Genomic DNA, 19,923 nt, shown 5'->3' on the forward strand with positions numbered 1-19,923 from the left:
TTAATTTCCGTTATTTCCGACTCGTTGTGTACAAAATAATTAAATGCCGTTTTTGTATTATAAAACAATTGAATTAATTAATTACCGTCTTTATATGAAATTTATATCTTTAACATTTCCGACTCGTTTTGTAAAAAATAACTTATTACCGTGTTTGTATTAATTTTATATTATTTTATATTTACTTCGACTAGTCCCGTAGCAAATAATTGAATTAATAACTAACTTGTTGAAATGCGTGCGCAGGTGATTAACGATGGAGACGGTGTTGATTACTCAGATCATTTTACGACAACGAGATTTTTGCATCTAGTCTTTGAAGCGTTTAATTGGGCATATGAGATCGGGCTCCGACTCGGGTTTGGTATAAAAAAGCAAGCAACAAGAAAGTTGGTCGTAACACGAATTTGAGACAACGTTATTTTGTTTGTCGGATGGGTGGAAAAGGTCCCGTAAATAAGGATGCCGATTCTTTAACGAGGGTAACACGCTACCGCGTGGTGCAATTGCAAATTTTCAATGAAAGTTGTTGAATTAGAAGAGAATAAGTGGCAGCTTGTGATGAGATCCGGGTTTCATAATCATGGTTTAACGTTGTATTGTGACGGCGACAGATACTTTGCAAAGTTTGATGACGAGGAGTTGGCTTATATCGATGCCCAAGTTAGAGCTCACGTTAGACCGGCAATTATTAGTGCGGGTTTACATCGGCGGAACGGAAAAGTCAAGACCTAATCGGCGACAAATCTACAACCGTTCTCAGAAAGTAAGGGTCGAGGAAAGAGATGGGAGAAACCCGGCTGACAATGAGATGTTAGCACTTGCGGTTCAAAGATAAGTACGTTCATTATTGGGTCATCGATCGGGAGACCGATGAGCTAACCCACGTGTTCATGGCTCATCCGAAGCGGTTAAGATGTTTCGATCATACTATTATGTGGTACAGATCGATTCCACGTACAAGACAAATGAATACCGTCTTCCGCTTGTTGAGATGGTTGGAGTCACACCCGTCGGGAAGAGCTTTGTCATCGCGTATGCTCTTGTGACGCATGAGTCGGAGGAGAAATATCTGTGGGTCCTACGGAAATTGAAGGCCTTGCTCAATGATGCCGTTCAACCTAATGCTATTGTTACTGATTGCGAGAGAGGTTTGTTGAACGCGATTCACATTGTTTTTCCGGATTCGTCTCACTTGCTATGTCTTTGGCATATATATTCTAACGTGGAGACGAAAGCACTTGATATCACGAGTCAGGATAAGTGGGCTAAGCACGTCACCTTTACTTTGTTTACTGCGGTTGTCGAGGCGGAAACCGAAGAAAAGTTTAATGTTGCGTGGGGCAAATTGGCAAGGGAATGGGCGGGAGTGGCGGCTTATATTGAGGGGCAATGGTTCCCGCACTTGGAAAAATGGGCCAAGTATAGAACGAACAACATAACTCATATCTATGGCCCAGGGAGATTTGATACGGAGGTAGCTAGAATTACATTTATGGATCAGATACCGTGTGGCTCGGGTAATTGGATGGACGGTTTCGATCTATATGGTTATGCTACGATGTACAATTGGGTGATATGTTGTATTTCTGCATTTGACGATCAAGAAGGTCAGCGAAATTGGAATGGTAGTTTTACTTATTTGCCTCTACGAGCCCCTCCCGGAGTACGTACCCCATATGGTGTCTTATGGGTTTTACATGCGGGAAACCACTATTTGCGGCTCCGGGTACGCCCCTTGTCACCTATGCCTCCAGTAGCCCATTGTTGGGTACATGATGCAAGCGTAGATCATTATAATGGCCTGTATCGACATCAGATCCGATTATGGCGGGATTTCGCGAGGTGTTCTTAGCTTTTATTTGTTATATCTGAATATTGTACCTTATATTTTTTTTTATTTAATTATCCGATTATTGTAGTTTATTATCCTCTGCATCCGATTAATTGACTTAAAATGTAATTTAATTAAAACAATCCTTAAAACATAATTTCACATATTTTAATAAAAACATTCCTTAAAACGCGTTTTGACATACTTAAAACATAAACCCAAACCCCAAACCCCAAACCCCAAACCCTAAACCCTAAACCCCAAACATAATTAAATAACATAATTAAATAACTACCGAACTTAATTATCTTCCGATGATGAAGATGACGATTCCTCATCTTCTTCATGATCTTGAATCTCAATTTCTTCAGGTTGGGTAGACATATATTGAGTCAATAAATCATTCAAGTAGAGATAAAGAATTCCTTGCCCAAGACTCTACCAAAGACATAAGTCTGATAGTCTTGGGTAATCAATCACGGTGAGAATGCGCTCAAAATATGTAAAGATATCACTTTTTAACCTACGAAACTCCCACATCTTCTCGTTTAGTACTTCATCAGAAACAACCTCATCTCTAATCTGCCGGAGTTAGAACATGATCCGGTTTCCTTGTAAAATTATACAAAGGGTACCAATTGGAGGCTCTTCAAGCAGGTGCCATACAGTGTCACTAGGAACCACTGATTCAAGACGCTCAATTAGAATTGGTAAATTTTGAACAATTAAATCGATTCTTATTTGATAAACTCTGGTTTTTTGAGCATTTGTGAGAACCATTTTAAGGTTTGGATGTTGTGAGTGAATAATTAGTATTGTAGTGAGTGAAGATGATTTGGGTGTTTGAAATTGACATAAAATGACCTATTTATAACCTATTAATTGTAACGGTTATTTTTGAATTATAACGGCTATTTTGAATTATAACGGTAAAATTTGAATTATAACGGTAAAATTTGAATTATAACGGTAAAATTTGAATTATAACGGTAACATTTGAATTATAACGGCTATTTTTGAATTATAACGGTAAAATTTGAATTATAACGGTAACATTTGAATTATAACGGCTATTTTTGAATTATAACGGTAAAATTTGAATTATAACGGCTACATTTGAATTATAACGGCTATTTTTGAATTATAACGGTAAAATTTGAATTATAACGGCTATTTTTGAATTGTAACGTTTATTTTGAATTATAACGGTAATATTTGATTTATAACGGTAAAATTTGAATTATAACGGCTATTTTTGAATTATAACGGTAAAATTTGAATTATAACGGTCACATTTTTCCCTATATAAACATCTACATAATGTTGTAATTTTGCACTCATCTTCAACCTTTTCTATTTTCCAATCATCTTCATCATCTTCCATTTTTTTCTTCAAATATTTACTTATGTCAACATCATCATCAAGGTGGGGAACCCGACCAATTGAAGGCCTTGATTTTAAGAATCAAATTTGCAATCGTTGTGAAAGAAACGCTATCATCATGATTTCCGGGACAGCTACTAATCCGAAGAAAGCTTTTTTTAAGTGCGTAACTTGCGATCGTTTTGTGTCGTGGTTGACTGAAGATCATTTAACAATAACAAAAAAGTTGAATATAGCATGTCAAGATGAAGGTGATGATGCATCAAGTGGAAATGTCATGAAAGAGCGAGTGATAGGTATAAAAAAGGAGATTTCGGAAATGACAAGGATGATGAAGTTTTATTTCAAGTGTATCTTGTATTTGTTTGTTTTCATTATGTTGGCCATTGTCATGAAGTAGTTACTATTTCCAGAAATGTATGAATTTGCATCAGTTGCTATGTATTCAAGAAATTTAAGAAATTTTTAATTTAAAACCGTCAATTTTTTTGAAATAAACAACGTTCAAATAGTCAACTACCATAATCATCCAACATAAATAATGTCTTCAAAAACGTACAAAATAAATGAAAACAAACACAAATTAGTCTCCCCTCATCGATTATCCTCTTCCTCGCTATCAGTATAAACACCATCCGATCTACGCCTGAACAACATCACCGGGTGTTTGACGAGGTCCTCGCCGACGTATGATATCCCCGACCCTCTCAATCAATGGGTCGACGTTCTTCATCATCTTGCGGAGGAAGGCAAGTTGTTTCTTGTCATCCTTAATTTTTTTGGCCTCGAAATCGAAACATTACAAAGACGTGCGGTCGCAAATTGACAAGAACAACTAAAACATTATAAACATTATCGAGGAACAAAAGAAAGTTAAACAATAATTACAAGAACGTAAGTAATATTATTACCTCGGCAGGGATATCAAAATCCTCATGTGGCGCGGGGCGTCATGGTGGTCGGGATCAATGATCAACGGGTGAGAATTCCCATTATACCAAGTCACATAATCGCCCGTCTCACCCGGATAGTAATCGGTCTCGATTTACGAGAAAGCCGAACCACGTGATCCTCCCAAAGAATCCCAAAGATGATCGGTCTCCGCAATCCCAGCCCCTAACCTCGTACCCTATCCCCGGCGGGGACGATGCGTTGTCAATCTCATAATGGGATTGGGTATGATCTGCACATACCCAAACCGTCGTAAACACCGATCAGGCTGGTACGGTTCCGCTATGTCCATGAAACGAATACAACCGGTATACAAAGTACGAGGATGATACTCCTCCTGACGCGGCCCGTACGGATCCCACCTAATGGAAGCACAAGTAAGCCCATCTAACAACCTCCGATACTCCAACAATTTCTCCGCATTTTGAGCGAAAGGACCAACGGATCTCCAAGAACACGACCGAGGCTGAGTAGGGTCAATTGCCGAAGGTGGACCGGGTCCGAACATAGGAAAATACTCATAGATCCACGATTGCAACAAGGTCAAGCAACCACCAATAGTCTTCACACCAAAGACGTGAAGCCACCCCAATCGTCGGTACATGAAGGCAAGTACACGGCTCCCCAAGCGTAGTCGTGTACACCATCGTATCATACACTAAAGGAAACAAGCGAGGACGTAACCTATCACCCGATTTGTCGACAAAAAGTGTCGACCCCAACACCACGCCAAAAACCCCGAGCAAAAACAACATCACAATTACCTCTCGCCGTTTCACAAACTGCATCTACCAATATACCCCCACTCTTGTAAATAGGGACCTTCTTAGTAGAGTTTAACGGCAACCTCAACTTCTCTGATGAAATCGCAAAGAAGCCACATACATACATAAGGGGATCCGCCAACGTCCCGTCATTACTCTCCACCTTACGATTTACCATCAACCCGAACGCCTAAGATCTGCGCAACATCGTGAAGGAGTATGGACATCTCCCAAAAGGCATGTGAAAAGCGTTGGTGTCGGGTTGCCATCTCTCAACAAAAGCGAGAAATAAGGGGCATGTTATAATTCTCGGCCATGGAATCTAATAGGTGAGAAAGACCCGTCACCGTCATAAATAGTCTTAACGGGAGGGAGTGGCCAACAACTCAACAACCTCGTCTTACCAAACCGGTGGTAACCGTCAAACCGGTCGACCAACCTCATTAGGAGTCGCCCATATGGTGTTGGCAATGTGGCCCCGGCTAGGAATCACGTGGGGAAAGTCGGGACCACCAGGAACACGATGATCGATCAACCAAGAGACATCCTTACCCGACTTCTTCTTTGGAGCCACCACACTACTAGAACTACCATCCGACCTCCGCTCGAAACGCCCCTCCTCATTCCGTCTACGTGGCACCCTACGCACTCGCTCAATACCCGCCTCCTCCTCACCTATCACATCACCTGACCGAACCAGCTCCTCCTCCAACCGCTCATCAGTCCACGAATCGGTACTACCATCTCCAACATCAGACTCGAACTGGAGCCCCTTTCGAGCTCGAACTTGACGGTCATTTCCTCCACCGGCCATCTATTCAAAAAATAAAACAAACAATTTATAAATATAAGTTTAAGTAAATTAAAAATTAAAAAAAAATAACAAAGTAACCGGAACGGGTTTATTAATAATAATTAATTAATATTTTACGTAAACTAAACGAGACGCAACAAAAACATATTTACAACAACTTGATTACTTAAATTAATAAAACAAACAATTTATAAATATAAGTTTATGTAAATTAAAAAATAAATAAAAAAACAAAATATCCCCAAAAGAAGTTTATTAGTAATAATTAATTTATATTTTACATCGACAAAACGAGACGGAAAAAATATATATTTACAACGACTTCGCCACGAACAACAATTATTACTTTATAACGATAATAAAACAAGACGGAATAAAATTTATTTATAAAAAAAAAAAAAAAAAAAGTATAACGACAAATTCCAAAAAAACAAAAAAAAAAAAAAAAAACAACAACTTGGGCCAGACGAAGAATTCCTTCGTCCAACACTTGGGCCAGACGAAGAAATCCTTCGTCCAACACCAAGCCCAGACGAATGATTTCTTCGTCCAAAGCCCACATGAGACGAGAAATCCCTTCGTCTGGCCTGGGTCTGGGACGAAGAAACCCAACGGCTCAGCCCAGTTTTCCGTGCTCTTTTTTTTTTTTTTTTTTTTTTCGATTAATTGTTTCGATTATTCCGTTTGATTTTCGCGTAACACGACTCAATCCGATTGAATTCAAAGCATCTATCCTAATTCCGTCACTAATTTGGCAACTATCCTAATTCCGTCACACATTTACAAACTAAGCAAAATACTACAAAAAAATTTTAATCTCGAATCACATACCTTGTTGAATGTTTGAATTCGTGACGGAAATGATGCGGTCGATACGTTTGTGTCGGGTTTTTTTCTTCAAAATCTGAGTCGGGTTTTTTTTTTTCAAAATTTGGAATGTGATAGGTAGTTTTTGAATAAAAAGGAAAATATTAGGGGGAGTGTGAGAGAGGGGCAAATTAGGAAGTTAATTAAAATTGTCGACGATATTTAGTAATTTGTCGACGACCTTTAGCAGCCAGGTAATGAAAACTGCCCAATTTTGCAAGTTAAGCAAGACTGCTGCCAAATGTATGCTCCTATCTGATGAGACCAATGCAACCCAAACATAGTCTATAAGGACATTATGATGGGCTTTTGGATTCAAATGGGCTTTTCGGTCCATTGATTACGTCAACCCATTACTTAATGACTAACAAGTTACCTCCGTCTCAATCATTTGTTTAACTTTTATATTCTTTGTGAAATGTGTTTTAATCAAAGGTAAACAGATAACTGAGACGGAAGAAATACATTGTTAGTTGTTACAATCATAATACTACGGGGTTCGATCCTTGCCAATGGGAATGGAGCAAACTCTTTGGCCAGTCGTTTACCTCTTCGTGAGAGCACGCGCGGCGATGTGATTATACACTGTTGTCGACCGTAGACACCCCGGTTTACACCAAAAAAACAGTCATAATACTAGGACTAGAAATTAAGGATGTCACTGGGACGAGGCAATGGGGGATACCCGTACCCACCAATAAAAGCCTGTAGTTGTACCCGCCCCACCACCTATGGCGGGTACAAGTTTCCAAAACCATACCCGCCCAACGGATGAAAATATAAAATCGTACGAGCCCCACTTACCCCTTAACCCGCTACACCATAATTTTTATGCGACGAATTTTACCGTAATATATGTTTAAGCACTATTAATTCCATATAATTTGAATCTTCACCAAAGAAATGAGTAAAATAACTATCAACTGAACAGGGACTCGAAAGTTGGGGCAAACCAAGATCAGGCAAGCAGGTTGATTGATAGATGAAAAATGAAAGGGCGCCATCGGGTGACATCCAATTTGGGCGCCACCCTCTCACATGGGCTCACATGGGGTGAGTGGAGACCCCTTCAATTAAAAATGCATGTGAGAGGGTGACACCCAATTTGGGCGTCACCCGGTGGCGCCCTATCATTGATAGATAGGTTCAGCTTCCACAGAATCATCTTTGATTCGGAGACCCAAGATAATCCTGTTTCCACATGACCTGTAGGCTGTAACAACAGTTGCATAAACTACTAAAAAAGCTGTGTGGAGCTTCACAGTACAAGAACAGCAAACATTTAACTGAAGTGTTCGATCAGACGAGCATAACAGAGTTCGAGAATGATCGAACTTCAAGCTATAGGGACTGCACACATACTTTTATCACCAGGTTGCATAACTAAGTCAGATTAACAGCAATACTGTACATTCTCTCACACTCAGTTCCTAAAAAACTCTGATAAAACATTAACAATAAGTCAATAACAATTAACAACTGTATGTTGTACTCCAGTAGCAAAGAGCAGCGATTAACGAATGCACTGGAAACCTTTACATATCACCAACCAAATTCCAAGTAATATAATACAAACACCAGCATCAATAGCAAGAACCAACCGTACCAAGCGACACCACTTTTTTTTAACAGTTTGAGAAGACGATCTCCTCCTAGACGCATTCATCTCCTTTTGCATTGAACCAGGAGAAACTGTTGAACCTGTATCATCAGAACCCGAATCAACCCTTAACCCTCTCTCTGCAGACCTACATTGCTCTTCTAGTTCAAGACCTCTCATAGCAATGACATGATCTTTACTCCGTTTCTCATGTTTACCCGACTTCATACCCAATAAAGGCGCCTTAGTAGAACTCGAACCCTCCCCCACATCCCTATAACCACCACCACACGGAGATGAAGACGCGTTGAACCCATTCCCATTACTACCATTGCTGGATTGACCCACATTCTGTAAAGAGGTAATCAGCTGACGAATTATCGGAACCAACTGTTCCTGCAAGTTAGCTGAGTTAAGATTTGAACTTGCCATACCTCCCTTCCCCTTTCCCTTCCAACTTAACCTCGAATTAGAACCTCGCTTCGTAATCTTCTTAAATTCATCCCTATAATGTTCTAGGAACCTAATTAATGCTTGATTTCCAAGACCAACTTCAGCAATTGCAAAATAAACAAACCCATCTTCCATTAAACAACAATAAGTTCTCTTATTCATAGTTTGAGAATACCATCTATGATATTGAGGAACATTCTCCAAACATAAAGCAGCCAACTTTTCAATTTCTAGGTCTCCCCCACCATTATCATTATTGTATGATTGTAAAATTCTACCCCCTTTTGAAACACAACAGTAATGCACAAAACCCTTTTCCATTGCACCCATATTAGAAGTTATACTATCGAATCGAAGATGTCTTAACCTAGTGGTTAAAGCGGAGATATTGTAATGCCCTTGTCGCTCATTCGACACCAAAGATGCAAACTTTGATGCAATTTAAGCAAGAATATGTACTTTGATGTAGTAAAAACACACTAAATGTTGAACAAATGATGAAAAAGCTAAAGAAAAAGCAATAGATTCATCAGCAATAAATTCAAAAGCATCCAATAAATACCAAAATAAATCCAAAGCTAGATCTTCAAAGTCAAGGAAGAATTCAAGCATTGCCTACCATAAAAGGGTGAAATTTGATGAACTATTTATCTTGAAAAAACCCATCAAAACCCAGAAATTTGCAATCTTGTTTGATTGCAGTGGAATCAAAATGTTGTTATTATGAGATGAGATGGTTTTAATGGTCTTTGGAAAAAGATGAAGAGAGAAGGAAAAGATAATAAATTGTGAGATTATGGAAGACAAGTAAAAAGGTGTTAAGCATATAATGATGAAGTAGTGATTGATTACTTGATTAGAATCATCACAACTCATCATTAGTCATAGCCTCATAGGCTTTCTAGTTTCACATGACCCTTTCTCCTTTCTTTAGTTTATCCAACTATGGCCTAAGGAATAATGTTGCAATGACAAATGTAGGGGTGGGCAACATTAGTTCCGGCCCGGAAAAATTGAGGGGATCGGATTATTTGGTCTGGACCAAAATCTAAATTGGTCTAAAATAGGGCTGTGCGCCTGTGCGGTGGGTCGGGTGGTGTGGGCTGGGCCGGGTCGGGCTGATGAAGTGGAGGTCGGGCACTGCACAAATGAGGACTGGGCTATAGGCTGGGCCGGTATTGGGCCAGTTTTTCTGGCACTAACCCGATCCACTGAGTAGCAGGCCAGTGTTGGGCTGGGCTGGGCCTTACATATATATTTCTTTGTATTTGGACCAGGCAGAGGAAATCGTGGCACTAGCCCGGCACTAGGGGCTGACCGGGCTGGGCTGTGTATTGACCAAGTTGGCATTTTTCGACCCGTTTCACAACTCTAGTCTAGAATATGTAAAGGACTCAAATTGACTCAACCTAAACTTAACTCAACTGCTCCATTTACAATTGGAATCTTCTCCATTTATTCCTCTCAGTGGTTCATACGATTACATATTGTTCTATTAGAGGATCCATACTCGATACGATTAGTAGAATTACTACTCCGTAATTGATATATTCATTTAATAAGTTATTAAATGAGTAGAATAAGTAATTGATACATTCATTTATGAAGATCTAATAGTGATTTCAGCAATAGCATTTTGGTAATTGTACAATAACCACGAGTCCACGAGGATAACTTTGTCAATACTCGACATTATCTGAGTGAAAAGAAATGGGAATAACAGAAAATGGAACAAGAGAAAGTGAGAATTATGATCACAATGACACAATGGAAAATTGGAAAGGAGTATATTACAACACACACATGGTAACCTAATCGGGCGTAGCCCAGCGATAGCTTACAGCATGTTCATCGCTCAATCTTCGCTTATTTACTCCATACAGTTACAAATGCATGAGAAGTGTCACTCTTCAAAGACCTCAGCAAGAAAAACAGTGCAGTTACAAAATCTTTACATTGGAGCAATTCCATAGGAAAGTAATCTTAATCTATTTTCGAGTTCTATTAGTTGATCTCTGCAGTTTCTTTCAGTCATTGCAAAAATGGTGTCAATAAAAACCCGACAGAAAAAAATAGAATTGATGTGAATCCGGTAGCACTGTCAACCGACTTCAGAACTTCTCTTTCAATTTGGAAGCAATATAAGGCGTGGTGCCGTGGTCTATACCAAAAACAACCAGGCATTTTGTGGATAACTCGTCAGATTATATCGGCTCTTTTTCAGCTAGGGAGGATGGGAGCTACTAATAAGATTCACCTACCAAATTCTGAATAAGATTCGACTCATCTGGGTACAGAAAAACCATCCTCAAGACACCGAACTCTTGTGTCGTCCATGAGTTGCTGAAAAAGAGCTGGATTACTGGTGACAACACCGTCAACATTATTCGACAACATATCCAGCATTGAAACCGTGTCATCAACTGTCCATGCAAATATCTTTTTGCTTCTCCTGACAGGCCATAAAAAATGTGTAATGCAATTAAAGTGTGAAACAAAATCATTACACTTAAGCTATACTAAACTCTATCTTTATACAGTACTCTTTCACCAACGGTGATTAACCTGGGCCAGATTAATAATTTTTGCAATATATGTAGAGAAAGATAGAGTTCAGAGCCAGATTAATAATATACGTAGAGAACTGGAGCCAGTGTAAAATTTATTATGCTACATCACGCCAGTTACATTATTAAATTTAATATCGTCATTTTTAATGTTTTATAGCTATTGCATCTGCTGAGGAAATATCAGTCCAAGTTGACATTGCTTGACTAATAGGTCGGGATTACATGAGGCGTGAAATATCAGGCAACCAAGTATAAGCTCTAGCATAAAGATGACAAGGAATTAATTATACAGGTTTTTTTGCAGTTGGAGGAGAAAAAACATACCCATGGAGAATTTGGACAAGCTTTTCATCAATTAGTGGATGATAGACACCAACCACCTTTGCCCTTTTCATCCTCAGCACGTTGGATCTATAACCTGTTACAGGATCCTTCATTATAATATATCCAACCTACAAAAAGATCCAAGCTCTGTAAACCAGTAAGAAAACACCGATGAATATTATCTACCGGTAGGAAAAAGACCAAAGAAGGAGCTATGTATTTACTTTATTTAGTTCGATGAAAACATAAACAGGATGTTTGATTCTTTAAAAGAAGCACGTCATCACCAGGTTAGATTAGATGTAGTATTCCAGATTGTGGAAGTAATGAAATATCGTCCGGATCGTGAAGGGGACATATTGACCGGTAGTACTGGTCACTAACGAGCACTTGACAATCTGGACTATTAAGAGTTCCAGAAGAACTCCAAACAAGAATCAGGGAATGAGAGCCGGAATTTAACTCAGTATGTGACAAGAAGCAACACACTACTGCCTACCCATGTTACCTTTTGTCAACAACATAAAGACAAAACATGCCAATGATTTTCTTTGGCAAGCGTACAAGTGCATATGGCAAAACAGTGGTTAAAAACCAGAATAAAACAGAGAAATAATTGTAAAGGGAACAGCAGAAATGGTTTACCGTGGTTTCTGGTGATAGTCTGGTGATCTCTCTCACCAAATGGTCACTTTTGGCCCAAATAACGCAATTAAAGCAATTTATTTTTTTTACCTGTGAGAAAACAGAAGAGCTAAACATAGATAGCCAAGACTGCAAGTAAGCAGTATTTCCTACTCAAATGAAGACTCGACTTCTATATTAACTGAAAGCTAGGAAAAATACCAATATGTTTTGAGCCACAAAAATTATAACCCAAATAATTCTCTGTAAGGTATAATGATACCACATGCAACAAATTACAGAGTAGCATTTTCAAGATTCAGTTTGGAGTAAGTATAGTCAATGATAACAAGCTCTTTGTAAGATAGTCCTACAAAATATAGTTACATAACTAGTGCTTTCTAACAAATGCTTCAAGATAGAGTGGGAAAAATATTATTTGCACAGGCATTTCTAATACATCACTTAAAAAATGGGTGGCTGTAAGAACAATACAAGAAAACGCATACCTAAAAATAAATGTTGGTCACATGAAACTACCGTAAGAACTTTTAGCTAAGAATGTAATAAATTGGCAGAGAAGAACAATATACATAGCGGAGCAAGATGTAGCAGCAAAGCAACTTCGCAAAACTTGGAAAAGAACAGTAGAAAGTACACACTTACAACGGCTAAAATATCCTCAGCAAGGCCTTTTTCATAAAATGGCGGTCCAACTTTTGCATCCAAAATGACCACACGCACTGTATTTGACACCAACTGATAAGATCACCCATCTTACCAACATCAGCCAACATAATTGGACAATAATCAGGGAGCAATTCAGAAACGATTTCCTTTCTGTAACTCATAGTTCGCTAGATGGACAAGGAGACCAAAGAAAATAATCCTTAAAACCAGAAGTAATACTGGTAAAACTCAAAAGAAAAAAAAGGCAAACATGTTTACTGTTAATGCATCTTCAACTGTAGGAACTTTTTGTTCATCAGAAACTCCGGGAAAGTGAAGTGATGCATCAAGCTCTTTTATCTACGCAAGAAAAAGTGAATCTCTGAAAAAACATCTGATGTGAGCAACATTTTAGCTTGTGAGGTAAAGCATGAGACACTCACAGCTTTCTTGCTCCAAAAACCAACTCTAGCTGTGTGATTCCCAGATATGCGCTGCAAATCCCTGCACGTGTCAGACGTGAATCAATCTCCTAAGAGCTAGAAAATTATGCATTTATCTAAACCATTAACAATCAGCACATTTACTATGATGACATTGCCGAAGGGTTTGTATCAAGCGATTAAGGCTGATGGGTTGAAATGCTTGGGCTGAACGAAAGGCTACAGTCTCGTATGTCAAAAATAGTGTAGCCACTACGCTTTAGTGGAATTTTTATTTGAACATAGTACTATGATACAAATGCTACAAACAAACAATTGATACTTAAAGAGCTAACTGTCAAAAATTTAAAAGATACGGAGTAACTTATTAACAATGAACTAAAGCGAAGGGGTAAAATAAAATCTTGACTAAGGCAAGGTACCTATCATGCAGTGCAAAAAGGAACCCGTCAGCGGAACGCGAGACATCAATTTCAATGCAGTCTACCCGCGCACGAAGGGCACTGCGGTAGGCAGCCACCTGTAGTCACCGTCAAGCAAGAGGTCTATAAGAGAGTGAATAGTAAGGAGTACAAGCAGATTAATTTTGACAGTTTGTCTTGTATGAGAAGGTTTTACGTGTGAGATTAACCAAAATACTCAAATAATCATCTTTATTTATATAAAAAAAAAAAAATTGGTTGGTGTAACATGTAACACTATCTCCAAAATGAATTTGTGTATTTTTAAGAAAACCTTTAATGCCTCAAGCTGTTTCATATGTCTAACAGACGCTTTTGACTAAACAGGCTATAGAATTTCCAAAACAAAGTAATTCCCCTTTCTTATTCCTGTTGCAGCCTTCAAAATTGGTGAGGAGTTGGTGGCTGGATTTCTAAGAGTCAAGTACATGGTATAATACTATAATGAGCTATAGACAGAGATGTGAAAATACTGTGTTAGGAAAGGCATTGATAGAGTCACCACCATGAGCACACACAAGAGGTGGGCTTGCAAGCCACCCGCAATTCTTCATTTGTATCTGCACAAACATTGAAAATAAAAACTCCCTTGGTCACATGGATTAATTATTACTCAACATTAAAGTGAACTTCATTCTATATGCAGTATTGTCATCCATTGAAAATTTCCACAAAAGAAAGCTTCTAAGCATGATATCAACTCGTGGTACTGATCACAATCATGGTAATGGTAGCGACTAACAGTAGCCTAGTACGACCCGGGCACGGATTAATGTCACTGTTTGTCACGTCATTTTTGTGTCCAGTCATATAAGTTGTCTTGATCTAGTTTTGGCTCTATTAGTCTTTGTTCACCTCCAAACCTTTGTTTCTCGGTTTCTCATTTTGAGATTCAATTGCAATCACACAGAGTATGATCCAAATGCACAACTAAGTAGATGGAATACCCAAAATGTACTCTGTATTAATTAACACTCTCAAGAAAGTCCAGTAGATGAACCTTCATTGTGAATTTTCACTAAAACCTCGCCACTAACTTAACCAAGCATCATTCTTTTCTTTTGGTCCTGACAAATTATCAGTCTAAGCCACTTGAAAATGCCAATGTTTGAGGATGATCCCTAACTAAATCAAGACCAACAGTCCATTGCTAATATCACACTGCATCTCTTTGAAAAATCAACAATACCCAACAAGCAATTGTGAAGCTGGGAGGGGTGAGTGAAGGCTAGCAGGGGAACTCCTCGCTCGAAAATGAAAAGGTTGAAAATTTTAGTTACAATTTCCCCCGAAATTTTTCACCCCCCAATTACAAATCCTGATTCCGTCACTGCCAACAACATTCGCATCCCAACCTCGCAATTAATGAAACTAAATCAATCACATAAATTGCATTGATTCTCAAAACTATTAATCAGAACAACCAAACAAGCCTCAACCATGTTCTATAAATTCCAATATAGCATGATCCCTACACAAATCAATGCAAATGCAATAAAGATTAACAACAAGAACCCTAAATTACATAAATCTATTAATATCCAATTAATTCAAATAAACAACTAAACTACACAAACCCATTAATATTCAACCAAATAAGCATCAAAAGATTCAACACATGTCCTATAAATTCCCAAATATCATGATTGACAAAAAATTAACAACAAGAACCCTAATTTACACAACCCGATTAATATTCAATCAATTCAAATAAAAACCAATGATCAAAACAAGGATAATTAGTAAAATTAATCAAATTAAAAAAAATTGGGTACCTGCTGAAAATGTGTGAGACGAAAATGGAAGAAAAAAGGAGGAGCAAGACCAATGATAATCAGCAAAATTACTAAATTTAATCGATTTCTTGAAATTTTACGCCATAATCGTCTCCAATTGAAAGTGTTCAACACTCGACTACGTAACCCAAATCGTAGTGAGTATTGTTGATGTTGTCTCCTCCTCATTTATCCTAATTAATAAGCTATATTAGAGATTTTAGTCGATTTTAAGGGTGATTAAATGTGCATTAAAATCATGATGAAGTCGTAGGAGAGTGGAGAAATTGTGAGGTGTGATCGTTTCTAAAATCATGTTCAAAAGCAAAATGTTTTCAGCAATCGAAGAGGTGATTGATTACTAACGGGTTTGGACTGGACATAGACGGATTTTCATGTCCAGCCATCAAACTAGACGGGCTTATTCATTGGCTCGTGGGCTTAAAGTTATAACAAAAAACTCGTTATTTACTTGAACAAAAATGTATCAAAAGTTAAATACTAACCCATCTACTATATATGGGTAATAACTATCAAAATTAATTACTTACTTTGGACGGGTTAATGATCAAGACTCATGGCCTAGATTGGTGACCTCCACTGCACAAAGGAGGTGCACCAGCCTAACGTCACCCAAGTGGGAGAACGTACGTCATAATTTTTAGTGTGGGGGATTGTGTTTGCGCGACCCCCGCCCATTTCAAAAAATATACTAAAGTTGGCTGGTCTGAGTAGTAAAGGCTTTCATCTCTTAAACAAGTGGTCAGATGTTCGATTCCCGACTCTTGCGAATGAAAAGGCCAAACTTGGGAGGGGTCAACCCATTAAATTGCATTCAGTACCTCGAAGAAGATTGTTCCAACTTTCAGTATGCGATATTTCTGGTCACCACCAAAAAAACTTAAACAAAAATATCATGCAATTGTACGCTACACACTTGAAAATATCATGGTATTCACAATACATGTCTTCTGTCATTTTCTCACTAATACCCTCAACTTTTAGTTTTTCTAATGTGTATTTCTCCTTTTTTCACAAGAGACTTTGACCAAGTGTATAACTCCCGCCTACGAGTTCAGACTGGGAATTTTTTTCTTCAAATGCAAGGCTTTTACGAGATAAATGGTTTAAAAATACCGTTTTTTGAACTCGTAGCCAAGAGCTATTGGCAGTCAATTTTCTTCTTTTCTTTTTGCAAAAAAAAAAAAAAAAAAAAAGAGATATACCTTATAAAACGAAAAAGTTAAGGCATACAAGTGAGAAAATCTCAATGAAAAAGTTAAGGCATATAAGTGAGAAAATCTAAAAAAAAAAAGAATACATATCTCCTGGATAGTTATAATTTATAAACATTGTAACGAAAAACCTCATTCTAACAAGATGATCCTTTAGTCTTTCTCAACTTCTCTCTCTAAAATTCTCTCCTCAAAAAAACCCCTAAAAACTAATCCTCCATCTCCCTTTGCACCGCCGCTGCCACCATTCTCCCATCCTCTACCCCTTTTTCTCACAATCTTTCGCCGGAGATGAGGCCTTGATTGTGCTCATCTCCGGCAAACCATCACTTCCCTACTGATTAATCCAATTTATACTAATTTCTCTTTCACTCTCTATGGGGATGTGACTGTTTATCATCTTTCCTTCTATAATCTTGATCCATCATTTTGCATGTCATTTGTTTTTTTGTGTGTCACTGACTTCTGTTGTGGCTGGTTGTTGTCATCCGTCTCCGCCTACTCCGTCGCCTTTCTTTCCGTCTGACTCTACCGAGGAGGTGTTTCCCCTCCCCCTCGCCCCTCCCCCCACCTCCCCTGGTATGTCATTGTTTGTCTTGAGTTGTCAATCGTCAAGTCGGTTGGTCTGTGGTGGTGTTGGGTTTTTTTATGGTAGTTTTTTTTTTGGTTCGGTTGGATTGTGCATGTACTTGATTTGGTGTCCCCCTCCCCTCGCCCCTTCCCCCATCAGTCGGGTTTTGCATGTTCCCCCTGTGTCGTTTGTGGTTCTGTTTGGTTGTGCATGTACTTGATTTGGTGTTCCCCTCTCCCTCGCCCCTTCCCCCACCAGTCGAGTTTTGCATTTCTCTTATGTGTTGGTGTTCCTCTGCTGTTACCATTTCCTTCTTGGTCCTGATTGACTACTTTAGGCTTTGTTGGTTTGTTTTGGGTCCGGTTTTGCTTTGACGGATGGTCCTTGCTTCCGTTTGTATTTGATTTTGGGTATGCTTTATGCAGCTAGATGATTGGCTTTGGGTTATAGTTGGTTGGATGGTAATGTCTGTCCCTTGTTGATGTTGGATTTTAATTGGTATTGTTGCATTAAACAATATGGAAGTGGTGTGTTTGATTGTGTGAATTTGGGGTGGTCTGTGATGTGGTGTTGGGTGAGTTGGAAGCGGTGGTTCACCTCAAGAGTTAATGTTGTTTTCTTTTAATTTCCGTTGTTTTCAGTTTCTTCTAATAATCCCGTCTTATGGGAAACTTTCTTTGTGGCTATGTAATAATAATCGTAACTTTGGTGTGCCGGTGATGGTGGATATCTATCCGGGTTGTGTTGTTCTCTCCCGAGAATGTCATTCTTGGGTGTTCATGGCCAGGGGATTGGTTAAGGATCCTTTTCTACTCATTCTCGTCAGTTTGCTCGTTGTCTTTGGTTGTTGGTTCGTTGAATGTTGTGACCAATCACTGTGGTGTAGGAGAGCGATCTCCATCGAAGACATGCCTTTGTGGTCTGTGTTCACCTTAAAATTTCTACGCTCTTGTGGCGTAAGTGCACCTCGGGATTGTCTCATGATATTTCGATTGGTTCAATGTCCTATGGGTGATGTTAGCTTTGCTGATGATTTGGGTGATGAAGCTCTAGTCCATTCCACCGTACTCCATCAACATGTTCTTGATACCCGATGCAGATATTTCGTTGCCGGTAGCTGTTTATTAGTAGTAATCTATAGTCCTATGTTTTATTTTGCTTTGTTTTATATTGTAGTATATCAACATGGTTCTCACCATGATGCTGGAATGTAAAACAATATTTCACCCTTGTCAAAAAAAAAAAAAAAACAAGATGATCCTTTAGACACGAGTACACGACAAAATTGATCCGATTAAAATAAACTGATCCGAATGACCCGAACTATACTAGAACTGAGGATCCAAGCATTACTTATAACCCGAATTATCCCCGACCAGAATGTTTAGTGTTGTAAACTGAACACTATCTCGAAAGAACTTAATAACAAATACGACCCACCCAAATTCTCACTAACCTGTTGTTCCGGGTGTAATTCCAGATCAAGTATAGTTACCACCCTTGGCTTGTTGAATGATGTCTTGAGTTTGCTTCTCCTTTGGTCTCAATCGTTCCTCGCGGCCTCTCCTGCAACAACGAACGAACTGAGGGCTTGGCTTTGTGCCAAGCGTACTCACTCCGACGCTCAAGTCAGTAAACTTAAGAGATAAGTTGTTACTTGGCTGAATGTGTATTGTAGAGAGATAAGGAAGATATTACCAGATGAATAGTGTATTTAGGTTTAGTTGTGGATTCGTTGGGATCCTTTCCTCAATGAAGGTTGAGGAGTATTTATAGGCTTTCACCTTTTGTCGCGTAGTGGCCAAGTGGCCAAGTGGCTAGCAGGTGGAAAGAGGCGTTACCCTCGGCCGAGGGGCCTATGGCTGGCCGGCGGATCCGTTGACTCGCCGCCGAGGGGTCTTGGATATGAGTACGCGGATATGTGTCCCTACCTGGCGGTTACCATGCCGAGACCAGGCTGACGGGCCGATGGGCTGCATCGGCTAGATTGTCCAAGTCGTTGACTTGCTGTGGATATCTTTGACCTTGCTCAATCATGTTGACTTGGTCAGCGGTGCAGAATATGCCCCATCACCTGTAAATAACCCAACCTAATCCGATCCCATCGAACCGTTTGCCAAAACTAATCTCCTTCAGTCAGTCCTTCATCTGTTTCGGCTCACTATATAAACCGTTTTAATGATCGAACCTGACTCTCAAACTCTATTGTTTTTCTGCCTTGCTCTGAAATAATTCACGTTGACCAGCGGCAGGTAATCTCCTCGACTCTTGTTGACCTCTTAACTACCTCTACGTTTAACAAAAATCCCCAATTTTGAACCCTAGAATTTAATCATTTGTTGTCGTCTCTCTTGGTTCGCTGACTTTTATCCATTGACAATTCAGGTTAATTAATCTTATTGATAAATTTGATTGAATCAATTAGGGTTTTAGAAATACTTTCTCCGTCTCCATCATTAATCTTTAGTTTAATTAAATGTAAACAAACACGATTGTGACGGATGGAGTAATTATTAGTCCTCGAACTTGTTTTCATGACACAGAATGTGACAACAGCAATTAAGGCTTATTACATAATGCTTTA

General features: G+C 38.9%; 2 protein-coding genes and 1 pseudogene across 2 annotated transcripts; 1 reads left to right on the forward strand and 2 right to left on the reverse strand.

Annotated features, from left to right (window-relative positions):
• Nucleotides 1-7,976: 7,976 nt before the first annotated feature.
• On the reverse strand, nucleotides 7,977-9,637 carry LOC141596382 (phytolongin Phyl1.1-like). The gene has a single exon (XM_074416512.1). It carries the CDS (start codon nucleotides 8,995-8,997, stop codon nucleotides 8,128-8,130), a length of 870 nt encoding a protein of 289 aa, XP_074272613.1. The 5' UTR covers nucleotides 8,998-9,637; the 3' UTR covers nucleotides 7,977-8,127.
• A 759-nt stretch (nucleotides 9,638-10,396) lies between these two features.
• On the reverse strand, nucleotides 10,397-15,891 carry LOC141596383 (glycerophosphodiester phosphodiesterase GDPD4). The gene is made up of 9 exons (XM_074416513.1): nucleotides 15,534-15,891; nucleotides 14,232-14,318; nucleotides 13,720-13,817; nucleotides 13,298-13,358; nucleotides 13,134-13,214; nucleotides 12,852-12,944; nucleotides 12,207-12,296; nucleotides 11,562-11,689; nucleotides 10,397-11,119 (listed from the first exon to the last, which is right to left on the reverse strand). The coding sequence occupies exons 1-9, from the start codon at nucleotides 15,720-15,722 to the stop codon at nucleotides 10,951-10,953; spliced, it is 996 nt and encodes a 331-aa protein (XP_074272614.1). The 5' UTR covers nucleotides 15,723-15,891; the 3' UTR covers nucleotides 10,397-10,950.
• Nucleotides 15,892-16,076: 185 nt separating this feature from the next.
• LOC141597684 (U1 spliceosomal RNA) lies at nucleotides 16,077-16,228 on the forward strand (annotated as a pseudogene).
• The last annotated feature ends 3,695 nt before the right edge of the window (nucleotides 16,229-19,923 follow it).

The sequence above is a fragment of the Silene latifolia genome, chromosome 8, assembly GCF_048544455.1.
Source record: "Silene latifolia isolate original U9 population chromosome 8, ASM4854445v1, whole genome shotgun sequence".
In the NCBI taxonomy this organism is placed as follows: Eukaryota; Viridiplantae; Streptophyta; class Magnoliopsida; order Caryophyllales; family Caryophyllaceae; genus Silene; species Silene latifolia.